At 35.6% G+C, this 18,372-nt stretch overlaps 1 protein-coding gene across 1 annotated transcript in view; it reads right to left on the minus strand.

Moving 5' to 3' along the window:
- Positions 1 to 18,372, minus strand: part of LOC120535865 (A disintegrin and metalloproteinase with thrombospondin motifs 8-like) — a 47,846-nt gene that overhangs the window by 14,017 nt on the left and 15,457 nt on the right. Inside the window, exons 4-6 of the mRNA XM_039763993.1 lie at positions 17,761 to 17,928; positions 7,100 to 7,392; positions 618 to 804 (exon numbers count right to left, since the gene is read on the minus strand). Of these exons, the coding sequence (XP_039619927.1) occupies positions 618 to 804; positions 7,100 to 7,392; positions 17,761 to 17,928 (648 nt within the window). The remainder of the gene's footprint in view (positions 1 to 617; positions 805 to 7,099; positions 7,393 to 17,760; positions 17,929 to 18,372) is intronic.

Here is an 18,372-nt window from a genome sequence, read left to right on the forward strand (position 1 = left end):
GTAGAAAACTGCCAGAAGTATCCAACATACTGCAGGGTGCAAATAATTAATTTAACAATTGGCCATTGTTGTAAGAAGTGCCAGCGGTCCTTTTCAGACATTACCCAATAGATTAACTGCATAAAAGTTTACTAATTACACACTGTTTAAACCTTCAAAATAGTAAAAAAAAATATAGAAGTATTAGGCACAGTAAACTATTTTTTTTAATACAGTAATACTTCATTTAACAAAAACTGTACTCAATTAAATTTCAAGGAAGAGGAACAGAATCTGGCAGAGAACTTATAAAAGCATATAGAGACATGTTGTCCTTTCTCACCTAAAGATTACATCATAGTTCCCCTATGTGTATTGAATACTGTGCTAAGATATGCATTATATACAGTACTGTATATGTCATTGAAAAAAGAGCATCTATTGATAAAAATGAAGATTACAAGCACTTTAAAAATCAAGTACATCATCTGCAACATCCACCTAAAAAGGAAAGAGATTAGAAATACAGTCTTTGCCAGGCTTGCTCATTGCCATATCAAAAGGTTTATCATATCTGCTGGATTAAGATGCATTGACAAGAGACACTTTAATGAAACAGCTGTCTTAAAAATATTTACCGTGGTTACTGGGGCAATCTTGAATATTGCAGGACTGATATTTAACTCGCTGGCCTTCACAATATTTTCCTCCATTCTGGGGTTCAGGATCATTGCAATCTCTGTAAGAAAACTGAACTCCTCCTCCACAAGTTCTGGAACAGTCTCCCCATGGACTCCATGCTGCCCACTGTCCATCCACCAGAACCTAAAAATGCATTATTTTCAACAGTTAATACATAAGCTATTTGATAGATAAAATAAGCACATTAAATACCAGAATGATCTAGATTTTTTCAGATGTTATAAATGTGTTAATATTTTACTCCTGAATGTCAATATAGGGTCAATCCCAAACACACCCTCAGATTAAGTGAGTGTTAGAATGTTATTATTTATAATAATAGTAGAATGAATTGTTTTCAGCTTTAATTCATGCTGCAAAAATAATTTTAACAGTCAATTAGTTTATATACTTGTTAAACATGTGTACTACTTTTTCTGTATATGTAAATCGCAGGGGTGACATGTTGGTGCAGTAGTCAAAGTTGCCTCACAACTTCAGGAACCTGGATTTAGATCTTGGCCTAGTCAATGTTTGTCTAAAGCTCTCACATTGTCTCTTTATCTGCTTGGTGTTGTGAGTTTTCATCCCCAAAAACATATTGTACATGTTAAGATGATTGGAAATTCTAATCTGAATAACCATGAAGACATTACAGGACAGGGAAAGTAGGGTGGGGTAGAACAGGGAAGGATGTGGTGGTAAATTAGGATGAGTTATTCTTCTTTCCCAATTTGTTTGTCATTTTGGTGATTTTTACTGTTACTTTTCTTGCTTCTTGTTTTGATTTCCATAAAAATGTGCCCCCCTACCACCACTCATCCTTAAAAAACATTTTCTGTGTGCTATGAAAATCTGAAACACAACCTTAGGTTGGTTGCTGCATTACATTTATTTTAGATTAAGGGCAAATAAAAACTGGATAGAATAGATTGACTTGAATTGAGTTCCTTCTTAAATACAGCAGAGGGCACACACAATATTCAGTGTACATCATCATGTCACTGGTAGATTTTAACTTAATACTTTTACAGTTATAGGACAATAGACTTGTATGCCAATGCATTACTATAGTTGAACAGTCTTAATGTGATGCATATAGTCCAATAAGTGTCATAACATCATTGGTCATATCTGTCCTGTTGCATTCATGCTTGGCTTCAAGTGTGGCACAATAGGCATAGCATACAGAATATTAACCTATTTTTAAAAATAGTGAAAAAAACTGACATAGTGAATTAACTGGGTACATTTGCATGTTTCCTTTTTGAAACAGCACATACACATTTAGTTTAGTCTGACATACGTTAAAACAGCATGCATTTTCTCAATCACAGTGATCTCCTACAGTTTAGAAAAGACAAAACAAAAAAACACTGGAGAGTTTTCCCAATGACATGCATTGCCAGAATAAACCAGATTACATTGTATTTTCTGACAGACTTTAACATCTGTGAGGATTCAGCTCAAACCAATTGAAATTTAAAAACTGTGCAGTGTTCAAAGACATCCTGCATGGATGGAGGTGGCTAGTTTAAACAGAAAAAAATCCAATATTTATACATAATACATTGTAGTTTTGTTTTACAAGTTATGTTTTATTTCAACTAAAGTATATTAATTTGTGAATGTATGCAGTGTTCTGAGATTAGAAACAGAGAATTGATTCTGTATTACATGAGTAAAACAAATTATTAGGAAGGCCATGCTGAGCAAACAAGGCTACTGTATATTGAAACAACTCCCATCTGCAAAGTCAATCAAAGTACTAATCCCTAAGAATTACAGTATATGTGTATCCATCTATTTTCTGAACCTGTTCTTTCACTTAGGCCGCAGAAAGCCAAAGCCTAGCCAATCATCACTGGATGTAATAAACAAGCTAAAGCCATTGAGGTATTTCCCTGAACTTTATTTCAATAAACCATCTACTTCAGTTTATTGATTTCCAGTCTCTATAGCAACAGTGGACATCCTGAGGCCTCCTAAGCTTCCTTGCATGGTCTGCATATTTTTTTCTTCACTATAGTCATGCATATAAAAGGATGAAATCACGGATGTGCACATTTTCTATACTGGAATATTTAACATAATTTCACTATTCCATGTTTGGTTCCACAAGATGTGGAAGGTTCAACAAGACATTTTTAGTAAAACAAAGCCCAAAAAGGACAAAGACATCTCATAAATAACATTTATTTATATAGCACATTTTATTACAAAGAATGTAGATCAAAGTGCTTTTGTAAGATGCAAAACAGAATGTTACAAGAAAAGAAAAAATAAATAAGATTAGGTAAGAATTAAAATGAATAAATAACCATGTAAAAAATAAATCATATGATCTTATAAAACCCATATATAATTAGTAGAGTAGTAGTCTCCTTATTTGCAGTATCATATTGTAATCCTCTGAAGATGAGTCTGGTAATATGGACAGAACAAAACAAAGAACCCTCCAATTAAGCTGGAGAAAAAAAAACAAAATCTGCATGGGTTCCAAGGGCCAAAAGACCGCACAGCCCCCACTGGGCATTCTACGTAATATAAATGAGCTCAAAATAAGTAAAATGAATTACCTTTTAGTTAATGATTAAATACATGATTCAGCATTTGTATAGCTCATGATTATGAAATTTTAGAAAATACATGCATGTATGCATTAATTAATATATAATAAAATGCTACTATCTGTGTGTGTGTGTGTGTGTGTGCCTGCTCTTTCCAACTAATCTGATTGGTCAGTTTGACTTTGGGGATGCAATCAACGTAGGATGTGCCTGGCAAAGCAGGTTTAGGAATACAAGGAGGAGTCAATTTGTACAAGACATAGTGAGAGTCACCTTCGAGAATGAGAGATATTCGCAAGAATATGAGTGATGTTTTCACATGGGGACCTATCTACTGATGGTGGTAGTCAAAAAGTGGACAGGAAGTGAGCAAGATACCTTGAAATGACAGAGTCTGAGGAGCAGCCTTTCAAAGGAATGCACTAGAGAGAGGAAGTGGCAGGCAAGAGAGGTTCAGAGAAATGCAGATACAGAGGAAAGGTGTAGAAGGAACACTGAAGGTACACATATGGCAAGAGACATCAAAAATCTAATATTTTTAAATTTATTTGCTACCTGTCTGGTAATGTGGCTAGTAATATATTTTACTATATACACAAAAATTAAAGGATATACATGATGCACTTGCATACACAAAATTAAAGAATATTCTTATAGCACTAAGGCAAATGGTAAACTTGAATGTTATGACATACTAAGCAATTCCATTCTGTTTGTCTTAATCTGTGAAATTATACTACAAAAATATCACTGATATGATGAGCATTGTAAAAGTCTTGTAATTTGGAAGAATTATCACCGAGATGACCAGTACTTGTCAAGGCTATTTAATTCTCCTTTGAGATGTAACTATTAAGAAGACAGTAAGGCCAAACTAAAACATATCATTTTACACATATGACACTTACTTAATTATCAGACTTCTGTATTGTATATAATATTATGTATTAGTTTTAATACATTTTATTACTCATAAATTGCACTACTCTTGTTCGCTAGACCTTTAAAAAGGTTGTTGAAGAAGACAACCCTGGATGAATTAAGCCCAAATGATACGAACCTAGCAAATCTAAAGGCATCTCCATTTCCATCAAACCAATCTCCAACCCCATCCCAAACCTAAATCTTCACTACCTTGGAAATAAGGTGGTCTCCAACATCCACCCCACTAACCAAGACTAGGACTGTCAACCCATTTTGTATGTGTTATGGAATTAGCTGAAGTTTAATTATTTTATGGTTTCTTTTATGACATCTTTAAATTTACAGTCCTGGCATCTCAATGCAAGTTGTCTTCTATTTAACTTAATGTAAGTGCAAGTCTTATAACTATAGGCAAGAAAAAAATATAAGGTATTGCACAATTGTTCATCATAATATATCACTGACACTAAAAACAGTTATTCTTTTTTTAGTTATTTTTGTGCCATCCTTTGAATTTAAAAGTAATTAATTTTAATGCTTTACTTGCATTATAAAATTCATCTCTTTAATTTTCCCACAGATGGTGTACAGATAAGTTATTTAGAGTGCTTTGGCTGATTTTAGTTTTCACAATGTTACAGTAAAGAAAGAGTTTGGTATGAAACAAGCAGTTTGCAAGCATTTCAGTAGGACAACACTACAAAGTAAGACCGTACCTTCTCTCCAGCATCTTGGAGTACTTGAAGGCTGATTTTAAAAATGTTTAATTATCTACACGTTCAAAATATTTCAAACAGAAACTGAATTTGCGGATGGTTAATTTAAAATTTGCAATTTGTTGTGAGAAATGAATCATGACAAAATTTTATGATAGTATCATCCTTGCAAAAAATCACATTTTTTCTTTTAAAACAGTGTCCTGCCCTGGAGGTAAATGGTGACATCTTTCTTGCAGCTGTTAGGTCAATTACTGATAAAACCTCCTATAATATACAATGTACATATATAAATACATATGTATATATTGATGGCATGTTTTTTGTTCACATTATTTTCACTTAGCATGTTGAAACATCTTTGAATTTATCTTGAATCAAACAAAGTATGCAACGTGTGCGTATTTTTTTAATCAATGTCAAATGGACTGGTACCATATCCAGGGATTGTTCCTGCTTTGCACCTTGTGGCTGCTGGGATGGGATAGAGCTTCCCTATGACTCTGTTCTGGAGGAGAAGGTTAAGAATATAGATGGATGGATGGATGGATGATTGGATTGATTAATCAATCGATGGATAATCATTCAGCTTTTCTATTTAGCACTTCATGTTATACTGTAGTTATAACAGTGTGTTTTTACAAAGCCATCAAGAACAGCATCATAAGACAATTATGAAACAATGCATTTCAAATCCTGTATAGTTAACTCTGCATTATCTTATGTAATAGTATATTCAAAAAAAGTAAATACAACCTCAGAAGATAACAAAGTGAAGCACTGATATTGTATGCTTTATGAGAAAAATTTTTATTTAGTTTTATTTTTTGCTTCATCTGGACACTGCTCTTTTCTGATAGAACCCAGAGATATGTGTATTACGATAATTTTCAAATTTAAATTGAACTGGTATAGCGGGGTGTGTATGTATTTATGTGTGCTTGTGACCTCTCCAGCTCTGCACTAGGGTCCTCTCTAGGATTAGTTTCTTTCTTGTGCCCAGAGAAAACTTTTATGACCAAGGAGAGAATATTCGAATACCACATTTACAACAGCTAAGTCAGAAAATGTTCTCGGGTTACTGGACCTGCGACAAAGCACTGCACGAGTGCCAGTTTTTATGAGACTTTAAAAAATGGCCACACGTTGCATACTTTGCTTGACTAAGGATAATTTTAAAGATGTTTCAGCATGCTGAGTGAAAATAATTTGTAAGGTCAGCACAAAAAGTCAGCACAAAAGATACATATATATTTATATATAAAATATACTACAGTATATAGAAGGTTTTAGAAGTGATTGACATAACTGCTGGACTGCACTCTTGCTCCATGTAAACCTGTAATAAGAAATACTTGTTCAGTAAGGATTTCTCATTGTCGTTGGAAGTGCAGTAAGGCCAGAAGGCAAATGGCATTAAGAGGCACAGTGCTACTAGGAAATGCATTCATCTTTTATACGTACACTAATTGCAGCTTGATATCATACAAAGGTTTTATTCTGCTACTGTTCAGATGGCTTTCGTTTGCCACTCAAAAACTAATTTTGAAAGCTGGCAAATATCATATTATGCAGTTCTAATCCTGAACTACTCATAAACTTGTAATGGGAAAAGCAGGCATGGAAAATTAATGGAGGAGGGGAATTCAACAGAGAAGTGTTTGAGCCTTTTGTAGTTGTGGTCTGCTGTGCAATCTGGAATAACTGCCGTTAAAAAATTCAAGCTTTATTTAATGCATGTGTTTTGGGAATTGTTTCTTTTTTGGCAGGCTAAAAGCAATAGAATTATCCTTGCATCAAATATAAACTGAACGTTCTAATGACCTTAAGCAAAACTGAGCTATATTCAGTTAATTATATGGTAATGAGTTTTATTACTTTGTAAATTGCTTTTCAATTGTGTTTGCTATTAAGTACATTTTATATGATTAAATTAAGTCAATTAATTGATTTACTGTATGCTTGTGTTTCAGATTTGTTTTCATTGTTTCCCTGCTGCATTGTTCTAATATATTACCACTTTTTGAATTACACAACAAGCTAACAATAATGGCTGACTGATTTAAAAGAAGCAGCTTTTATCATGCCACAATGCTGAATCATCAGCAATAATATAGGTGTCACATAGTTACAAAAACTAAGCACATGGATATGATTTGATTCTAGGATGAGTCAGAAAGATAAAAAGAAGGACAAAAAAACATACACACAAAGTTGTTAAAAATGTACCTTTGGCTTTAAGAGCTCCTCTTTTTCTACACACTCCTTGTTGAAACAGATCCTCTCATTGCCACAAGCTGTTCCATCAGCCCAGGGCAAGCTGCCATTTTTAGTTGTGCAAAGAAGCTGTCCCTCCTCCCTGCACCAAAGCTGGGAGCACACATCTGCATCAGATGTGTTAGGACAGTGCTGGAAATCCTCACCAAAGGTCTGCTGGCACTGTTGTTCTAAGTCATATTCCAAGCCAGGCAACGTAGTGGGCAAAGGCATTGACTTTGCCGGGGCGTCAAGCAGGCAGTCTCCTGTCAGCAGAGAAAATATAATCAATAAAAAATGTTTAATTTCTCAACTGGGAAGTAATAAAGTAAATACATTATTACATCTCCTATGTTGTAAATGTGGCAAAGTATTGGAAGTAACCTGGAGTTCTGCTTTTTTAGGTATCTTCTTTGTTTTTATTGTGTGCATCGATGTGCATTTGGGGAAAAGGAATGATAAGATGCATGTTGTCCATTATGTGTCAGAGTTCCTGCACAAGCAATGAAATTACAATGCAGCTGACAGTTTACCACAAATTTAAAAGTCAGATTTACTCCAGATATTCAGACTTGTATTTCAAGAAATACACTGCCTTATTTGTGTGTTCTAAGATGAATGAAGGAAGTGATATATTAAAAACTGTGGAGACACAGAACTGGTTTCAGGTAAAGAAAGCATGCTGAGTAGACAGTTTGAGGAGGTGACTTGTGGCATACAGTTAACAAAATATAAAGGACAATGGCATGCTAAATGCTATGATGTCAAAAGTCCCAAAGACATCAAAGTCAAGCCAATATTACATTATGTGAGAATATGTCAGACTTGCCAACTGCAGTTGTTGATCATCTCTGGACTATGTCAATACATGACTAAAAATGCTGGAGATGTCATAATTTGTGACTGTGTGGAGACTTTTCTACACAGTCACGCTCAACCCTTTTTTTGATAGCCAATAACATGCTGCCTGAGTGAGATGGTACTATATAGCGATTTCATCCACAATCTTGGCCTTTCTTTTCTTTTTTCCATTCTGCTATGGTATGAAAAACAGAAGACATCAGACAGATGAACTTCTAATCCATGTGTAACTTTCAAAAGACTTCCGTTTTTAATTCCTCGCTGCTGCATTATTTGCAATATTCTACCAGAGGAGCATTTATTGGTTGTCAGCTGTTGTACACACATTATCCACCCTTAAGACTAAAGACAAAGTCAAAATTATCAGAGTGTGTCACTGGGTATGTCACATTATGCGACCGGCCTTCATGGGAGTACACTGCCATCTGCTTCTGGCTAGCTAAAATTATGTATATGAAGGCTACGGCTGAAAATCACTGTAGGAATCATCTAATCTAACATGGCTGTAAGTCTGCAAATTCTCCATTAGCTGTATTTTAGGAAGAGAGGTTTGTTTTTACAACTAAACTATTTGTGATCAATGTTAAAATTATCTAAACAGTTAAATATGCATTGAGTAAAGACACCAGAGGGATATTAACACAACACGTTATTCATCATCTTTTTAAAAAAAAATTACAATATTTATCAGTTATCCAGTCATATACTCACCATGTACAAAAATGCAAGCAAGACCCACCTCTTCCTTTTGTTCATTGGTCAAGAACCCTGTCTTCAATTCAAAAGCTTGATTTTGTTAGAATTTGCTTCCTGTTGTTCCTGTGCACTACTCTGATTTTCTGTACTTATTTCACAATATTTTAGAAATTATATGCATGCATTTGGACATTGTGAACATACTCTTGGATAACTGACATGTGCATTATGTGACATCAGTAACTTGATTTTTTTTTCATGAACATTTTAATTTTGTTTGCTGTGGTTCAGTATTGAAGCTACTTGCATTATAGACATTGTGATTTCTCTTCTCCAAAAATCCTGAGATCAAATCCTTTTCTTGGCCATCACTACAAACAACACAGGGTAAACAATGCATAAAAAGTGTCATTTTTGGAAGGAATATTCCTTTTAAATGTACATAACTGTCCCCCCTTCCCTGAAAAGGATTAGGATTGCTATAAATTGTTAAATTGATGGAAGGACAAATGGAGGGAGGGAAGGAGGGAAGTATGGAGTAAACTGTCATTGGACTAGTTTACTTAAGTGTGGGCTGCCAAGCAACCCAAATAGATAGATTGCTCATGTATGAGTTAGCATTGCCATAGCAACCATATTCTCATTTGAAATAATTACATTCCTTTGGCATTTTCAAAGGGATCCTGTCTGAATCTGGACCAGCATTAAACTAAACCGCTGACTGTGCTACTCATATTAGCTACTGGCCCCAAATACTTAAAGCAAAGAAACACAATTGTTAACATACATTTTTGAATTCTGCTCTTTTAAAGTAGCTAGGTAAGCATATCATTGTTATCTTCACCAAAGAGTGGAATGAAATTATCTATTGTACAGTTTTCAATGAGTCACTGCCTGTGCAGCATTGGGCTTGGCAGTGGAATCTCTCTCTCTCAGGGCACATTCATAAACAGGTTCAATTTACATTTAACATTTAACCTAAATGGACAGCATAGGATGAAACTGGAGTATCCAAAATAAGCCCATGGAATCATGGGGAAAACATGTAAATTGAGCTCAAGACCTTAAAGTTGGGGGGACAAAAATACTAACCACTGACCCACTTTGCTGGTCATCAAGTCGTCAATAGAAAACACACAATATATTATTTTTGAATAACAAGGTAAAATTCCTACTTAGATGGGGCTATTTCGTTACTGATATCAGAATATAAATATGAACTGATGAATTACAATTTTAAATATGCAATACTTAGCACTTCTGGTTATTGTTAGCTTAATCATCTCCTATTAAATGTAACTGATTAATTTGTTCTTCCATTCCAATCTTACTTCTGTTCATCTGTATGGGTTTATTTTTCAGAAATGCTTCATTTTAACCTAACAGCCTTTGTTTATGCAATCATATTTATCACCATGGCAATACAGAGATAAGGAAATAAAAATAACTGCATGGTTTCAGTACACTGAGATGTTTGCTTTGATTATATCCTGAAAAAGCAGTCCTTGAAAATTGATTGAGCTCATCTGTCACCTTTAATTGATTCTTTTAACGTTAATACAATTTGAATTTCAACAAAAGAGTTACACAGAAATTGAAATTCTGCATTGAAAAATGCTACATTCAGAGCTCTAATCCAAACAATTAAAGTAGACATAATATGCAAAATCTTATACCATCTAAAACTCAGCGCTACAAGACCAAAGATGACACTGACTGTAATCAGTAATTTTAGAGTCTGACAATGAGTTTTATGGACACACTTCACATGCAGAGGCACACACCCTGTTGCTGTGTAAAATTATGCCCAATGCAGTGCACTTAGCATGACATTTTTGTTTTTGATTTTGGATTTGAATTCTCTTGCTCACCCAAATACTAATTATTGTGTTGTTTGACTGTCCTGAAATTGTAAATGTATTCATAGAATGTAAATACATATTCTTCATACTCTAGAACAGGAGTACTTTAGTTCAGTCCTGGTGGAACAAAGTGGCTGCATGTCTTTTAGTACAACCCAATTTTGAATTAAAAAGCAACTCTGGCTGCTGAAGCACTTATTATTAAAATAATATTTTTATATTTCATTTTCATAAACTCACATCTTAAGCTTGTTAAGTTTTCCAAACCCTTAGTTGATTCTTTTAATCCCCATCCACCATACTTCATTTTTTATATAGAAACTCTTACATTAGTCACCATTTTTTCTTTCATCCACTCTACACCAGTGTTTTCGAACAAAGAAAATGAATTCTTTTGAAAACACCAGCACAGCATTTCAGTGTGGATGGGCAAAAATAAACATTTTTGAAAATACAGATTCCATCATGCTGTGGTTGATTTGTATTTATTACATAACTCTTCCCTGATTGGATCCTGCTTATTATAACATCACATTGTCACTTATTATTTATGAGAAATCACATGTACATAAGTATTCACAGCCTTTACTCAATACTTTGTCGATGCACCTTTGGCAGCAATTACAGCCTCAAGTCTTTTTGAATATGATGCCACAAGCTTGGCACACCTATCCTTGGCCAGTTTCGCCCATTTCTCTTTGCAGCACCTCTCAAGCTCCATCAGGTTGGATGGGAAGTGTCAGTGCACAGCCATTTTAAGATCTCTCCAGACCTGTTGAATCGGATTCAAGTCTGGGCTCTGGCTAGGCCACTCAAGGACATTCACAGAGTTGTCCTGAAGCCACTCCTTTGATATCTCGGCTGTGTGCTTTGGGTCGCTGTCCTGCTGAAAGATGAACCGTCGCCCCAGTCTGAGGTCAAGAGCGCTCTGGAGCAGGTTTTCATCCAGGATGTCTCTGTACATTGCTGCAGTCATCTTTCCCTTTATCCTGACTAGTCTCCCAGTTCCGGCCACTGAAAAACATCCCCACAGTATGATGCTGCCACCACCATGCTTCACTGTAGTGATGGTATTGGCCTGGTGATGAGCGGTGCCTGGTTTCCTCCAAACGCAACGCCTGGCATTCACACCAAAGAGTTCAATCTTTGTCTCAGCAGACCAGAGAATTTTGTTTCTCATGGTCTGAGAAACCAGGTGCCTTTTGGCAAACTCCAGGCGGGCTGCCATGTGCCTTTTACTAAGGAGTGGGTTCCGTCTGGCCACTCTACCATACAGGCCTGATTGGTGGATTGCTGCAGAGATGGTTGTCCTTCTGGAAAGTTCTCCTCTCTCCACAGAGGACCTCTGGAGCTCTGACAGGGTGACCATCGGTTTCTTGGTCACCTCCCTGACTAAGGCCCTTCTCCCCTGATCGCTCAGTTTAGATGGCCGGACAGCTCTAGGAAGAGTCCTGGTGGTTTCGAACTTCTTCCACTTACGGATGATGGAGGCCACGGTGCTCATTGGGACCTTCAAAGCAGCAGAAATTTTTCTGTAACCTTCCCCAGATTTGTGCCCCGAGACAATCCTGTCTCGGAGGTCTACAGACAATTCCTTTGACTTCATGCTTGGTTTGTGCTCTAACACGAACTGTCAACTGTGGGGCCTTATATAGACAGGTGTGTGCCTTTCCAAATCATGTCCAATCAACTGAATTTACCACAGGTGGACTCCAATGAAGATGCAGAAACATCTCAAGGATGATCAGGGGAAACAGGATGCACCTGAGCTCAATTTTGAGCTTCATGGCAAAGACTGTGAATACTTATGTGCATGTTCTTTCTCAATTTTTTTATTTTTAATAAATTTGCAAAAATTTCAAGTAAACTTTTTTCATGTTGTCATTATGGGGTGTTGTGTGTAGAATTCTGTTGAAAAAAATGAATTTAATCCATTTTGGAATAAGGCTGTAACATAACAAAATGTGGATAAAGTGATGGGCTGTGAATACTTTCTGGATGCACTGTACGTGCATGGTAACTGATTTGGCAGCACACACTAAAAGAAGTTTCCAAGGTGCAAATGCTGTCTAATATTAAATGTGAGAGGCTGCTGGTTTTCTTGGCACTTATTATATATCAAGGCATAATTCAAATGCCTGAAGTTGAAATGTGCTGGTCATTAAAACCTTAATTTGAAACAACTTAAGGACAGAAGATCATGCGTGAAAAATGTGCCAACTTAATTTGCAAGTGTTTGCGTTTATCTGTCACTTCACAAAGTAGTCAGAAATCCTATCTGAAAATAAAATTGTTCTTTAAGGCACTGATAGAGAGAACCTACACCTGAGCAGAACGTTAATGAATGTGATTTGCATTGGTTTGGAAATAAAATGATAAGAAACATGATATGCACCTTCTACAATGACTGAGTCAGCAGTATCTTTACAGAACAATGGGGAAACTTTACTGGTGGCTTGAGAATAGAGGTAAAAGTCTGCAAGCCACTGATAAACTAAACTTGTTGGCATGTTTCTGATTTTATTTAATTTAATTTTAAAATATGTATCTTCATTATTGTTTTCATTTTATCTTAGTTTAGTTAAGTAACTGGAAATATATATTATAAAAATAACTGGATGCAAGAATAACGTTTGTAAATATTTTTCCTTCCTCTCACCTCGATCATTCAGTCACTCTCTCTCTCTCAAAATAGACAGCTGATCTGACACTGTTTGTTTCTAATATTTGACATGGCTATCTCTCTATTATAAAAAAAATCCAGGAGAGAAACACAAGGGTGTCGAGACGTAATCTTCATGTTAAGATCATAGAAGACATTTAAAAGAAATCGCAGGATGAAAGAGATTGGCCACAGAGCGTCTCACAGGGAACTTAAACATGACACTTTGTGCCAAGAGACTGACCCAGGACCGTCTCGCGATGACGTGGAACATGAGATTCTTGCGAGACATGCCCTACTTACAATCAATATCAAATAAGCCAAGAGGCAGCAAAACATTCAGTCGTCTAAAGGATTTGAGCACACACAGATCCTTGGCTCTCAGCGCATATAAAGCATATAAGGACAATATGTTATAAATGAAACGTCGACGACTAAGTGAAGAAGAAAGCAGGGCGGAGAAAAGAGACTCAAAAGCGTTGAAGAGAAAAAAGAGCAAAAAAGAAAAAGAATAATCTAGGTGCAAATTCAGAAAATAAGGAAAGTAATTATCAGCCCGGAACAAGTGGAACTGAAAAAAAGCACGTCCAATCCGGCTCAGAATTAAAAGACAGAGTAAAAGACAAAGTAGAACTTCATAAAGACGTTCACAAATGTTGGTGCTAAACACATACAGAGCAGGTCAGAGATTATGAAAGCAGTGGAATTCGAAAGGCTCAAAAAAAAAAAAAATGGTGCAATACACATATGGAGAAAGTTAAAGGATATGAAAGTAGGAAAATTATAAAGTATAAAAAAAAGAAAGTAAAGATCACAGTAGCGCAAACAAACAAACTGCCTCATTTAACTATGCACCTGTCTAACTTTGATTTTGCACAATAATCACTGCACTATTGCATCTGAAACACTTAATTCTACTTTATTCACATAATTTTACTTATTTATTATGTTCTACTATACTGTTATCTTTCAATCTATGACTTTTTGTTAATCTAACTGATATTCTTCTGACTTTTCACCGTTTTTGATAAGCGGATCAGAACGCATTTCACTGCGTGTTGTCCTGTATAACTATGCGTGTGCCAAATAAAGAATGTTGAATCTTGAGAATTTCAAAAACGGAGTTTACCGCACATGCATTTATTGGTTACTTTGTTAAAAAAATTATTAACTGATGATGATGTAGATCGTTTTGTCTGTGCTGAAATTCCAAACAGAGAAACCTACCCTGAATTACGGTACAAAATCATTAAACACATGTTTCACTGACCTCATTTAAAAGATTCAGCATATTGGGACTCGCAAGATTCCAAATATTGTTTTTACAGAAGTTTTGAAATAAAAGTGAAACTAATGAAATAGCAACAATTCAAAGAAAAAAAAATCTTAAAAGTGTGTATCTGGAAAACCAAACACAGGGGCTTGGTGAGCGAAGTCCCCTAGTCACTTATAATTTTAAACTTTAACATTGTGTACTCTGCCCCCATATATATATACTATTTTGCTCCCTGCTCACCAACCCCCCAGCCTGTGCTACGTGCCTCCCACTTCGCTTCTCTGCCGCTCACATATGTGGATTTCACTTTCACCAAACAACAAATCTTTTAATTCTCACAAATGCGCCTCTTCATTGGGAAGAAACACTACTCTCCCCTGATGGCAACACAAATTAGATGATCTACAAGTCTCTGACTTAAAGTTTAAATCTGAACAATATATTCAATGTCATTTTGTTGTTCCATTATTTTACCAAGTAATAATTTCCATTTGTTTGCACCAATGCAATCTTTACTATAATTTTTTTGAGATTGTCGAATTTTAGTACTTTCATTATCTCTAATCTGCTCTGCATGTGTATCACACCAACGTTTTTGAACCTCTTTACAATGTTCTACTTTGTCATCTACTCTTTGTCTTTTATTTCCGGTCCCGGGCGTGGTTAAATCTCTTGGCACAAAGTCTCATCTTGCGGGACTTGAAAGTATCTCTCTGAAAAAGTCACGTCTCGTCCCAGGCTAAAAAGTCGTACCTCGTCCCAGGATTTTTTTTATATAATATATATATATTGAAATTTTAGCATTTCAAGGCTAGTAATGAATGAAACCTGCTGAATTCACTTTTCCAAACTCAGTAAAATGAAATTAAGTCAATGGGGAAGGATAAACTGAATTAGATTTAAGTGGATTTTAACTGTGTAATAGTCTTTTATGTAAATGTCCCTGATGGCTTAGGAAACATCTGCCAACTATGTTGAACTGATTATTGTGGCCAAAACTGTGACCCAAGTTGTGAGTCAGCCTTGCTAAACACTGCACCACTGTGTTTTCCTAACATAAAATTAATAAAATGAAATTAGACAGTAACATTTCTTGCAGACAGGAAATATGAATTCACTAAGGTTTGTTCCACACAGATTCAATAGCAGGTGCTCAGCTCTCTCAAACCAACACCAAAAATAGTTGTTTTTTTTTCCCTGACGCCTTTGCTCTTTCACAGCCGTTGCTACCAAATAAAAATGACACTAAAGCATGTGGATTCTTCACTCCTTTTTGTTTGTGTCAACTGCACAGTGCTCTGGGTAGTACTCAGTAATCCTCACACAAGTCCATATTCACATACATTACTTTTAAAACAAAAATATATTGACTCATTTCCAGTTTCCTTTTGCGTGCATGCTTTGTGTTTAAATGTATTTGCAAATCTTACAATCATTTTTAGCTCATAATTGGGATCAGCATTATACTGCTTACTCTGTGGCTGTCCAGATCAACATTGGCTTGTATGGCGCTTTAATTTAAGCCAGCCGCACAGCATATTTTCAGGAAAATATTCGGCAAACAAGGTCAACAGCAAAACAGCATATTTACCACTACTCAAGACCAGTGAATAACTTGAAATGGTACAAAGGTAAGCAGTGAACTTCCAGAGGTTAAAAAACAATTAGGTTACCAAAAAGTGAAAATAATATAATTATCAGATTTAAACAAAAAGGCCTTTTTTCACTGAGCAAGTAATAGGATAACAACTTACAAACCCTCTATCTGTATAAAAACAGCATTGGAACAAAACGAACTGCTGCACTCTCTGAAGAATTATTTGGACAATATTGCACTATACTGTATATAGCTATCATAATGGTGAGAAAATCAATTTAATGAGGGAAGGCTGACAGACCATTATAACCATAATGACCATTAAAAGTGCAAAGAAAGCAAAGGTATTCATGAGTACAGTTTTCTAAACCATCAAAAGAAGCTTAGAAAATGAAGAATAGTCTCACAGAAACAGGTTTGGCAGACCCAAAGTCACAACAGAAGCAGAAAACGTCAACAGCTTGTTTGATAGGTGCCATTGCTACAGAAAATCTGTAAGCTACTTGTTCCATGATAAATGCTTTTTTGTATAACTCTGAAAATTGCACGTTTTTTGGCAACCTAAACTTTTTTTAACTTCTGGCACTTTACACATACCTTTGTACTATTTTAAGGTATTCATTGGACTTGAACTGTTTTAATCTCAATAAAAACTACAAATGAACTCGAAAAAAATGAGGGTGTTTTAACACTTTTTATCAGTAGTGTATATATCACTCATCTCAGATTCTATTTCTGTGTTTTTTTAGTTGCTATCAATTCACCTGTTGCATGATCTCACAATATTTTCTATTCTTGTGTAGTGGCTATTGAAGTTTATACAACTTCAGGCTTTGACATAACATGCTAGTTTTTCTGTAGCTCTTCTAAGGCCTGAACAATGGTTCAAGTCCACCCCTGCCTATGTGTGGTCAATGTAATGTGTTCAGTATTGTTTTAATAAAACATTTGGAAAGAAATGGAAGAGAAAAAAACATGAAATACTGAAGATTACTCATCTTCTCTGGTCTACAAATCATTTGACTGATATTCTTGGATAATAAAAATCTGCAATATAACAATTGTCTGAAGTGCCAGAATGAACCCACATAAAATGAATTTAATCGGTTCTGTTATCAGGAAGGATTGGCTTCCAATTAAGGAACTGGTTTGGAATAAAAGCTTGCAGCCACCGTGGTCTTTCTGGAACCAAACCAACTCTAGAAGAAAATGCCATAATTAAATATTTAATAATCTTCCAATAATCATGTTTTTAATGCATACCAAATGATAAATACTGTATTTAGGAAAAAAAGAGGTGAGGTTAGGGTGAATTTTTCCATTTAATGCTTACAGTATCAGTAAATAAATATAAAAAGTAAATTTTTGATTGCTTTAACTGGGGGAATTTCAGCAGGTGTTTTTGAATATCTGGAAAATAACGTAATTAATTTACATTATTCTGCAAAATTATAATAACTTCTTTCTGATTGGAGAAAGTCACATATTTTGTGTCTTTCTAGTCTTCTAGTTTGCTGGGATTAATTCCAAAGCATTCAATAAGTTGTGATTTATCAGATTTTTTGTTTCATCTTTAAGTAAAATCTAATTTACCAGGGAATAATGTAAACTAGTCAGCCAAAGTTTATCATTTGACATTGTGACAGGAAGAAAAATCTTAGAAATGTTGATCCCACCTACCATGTCCATTGTCGAAGAACTCGGTGATGTACATGGCACTACATGGTGACCATGGCTGGGTCTTATTAAGATGAATAAACAATGGCGCCATCATGTGATGCCTCCCCAGGTTGCCGAACAATCTTTCACATGTCTTTGAGTCATCGTGTGGCATGCTAAGCACGTGTCCTGCTCAAATAAATTATATAATTAATATAACACTTCCAACAGTTATGAATTTTTTTTAACCTTATCCACTATTACTCTACTGGATCAGACTTTCATTAGCCAAATATCCATCCATTCATCCATGTAAACATCCTCCAAACCCACTTCTGCCAAGAGGGGTCATAGGAAAGATGGAGCCAATTCCAGCAAGTATTGGGTGCAAGGCAGGAATAATCCCACAGTGAGGTCCCAGTCCATCACAGGGCTAACACACACAAATACAAATACACACTAGGGCAAGTTTAGCAACACCAATTTACTTAATCTGTATTTATTTGAACTGTGGGAGGAAACCCACACAGACATGGGGAGGACATGCAAACTCCATGAAGGTGAGCAAAGATGGCAGCGCACACAACCAGACAAATGTTCAAGACTGCTTTTCTAGGCCCATAGTGTACCCAG

The sequence above is a fragment of the Polypterus senegalus genome, chromosome 9, assembly GCF_016835505.1.
Source record: "Polypterus senegalus isolate Bchr_013 chromosome 9, ASM1683550v1, whole genome shotgun sequence".
NCBI lineage: Eukaryota > Metazoa > Chordata > Cladistia > Polypteriformes > Polypteridae > Polypterus > Polypterus senegalus.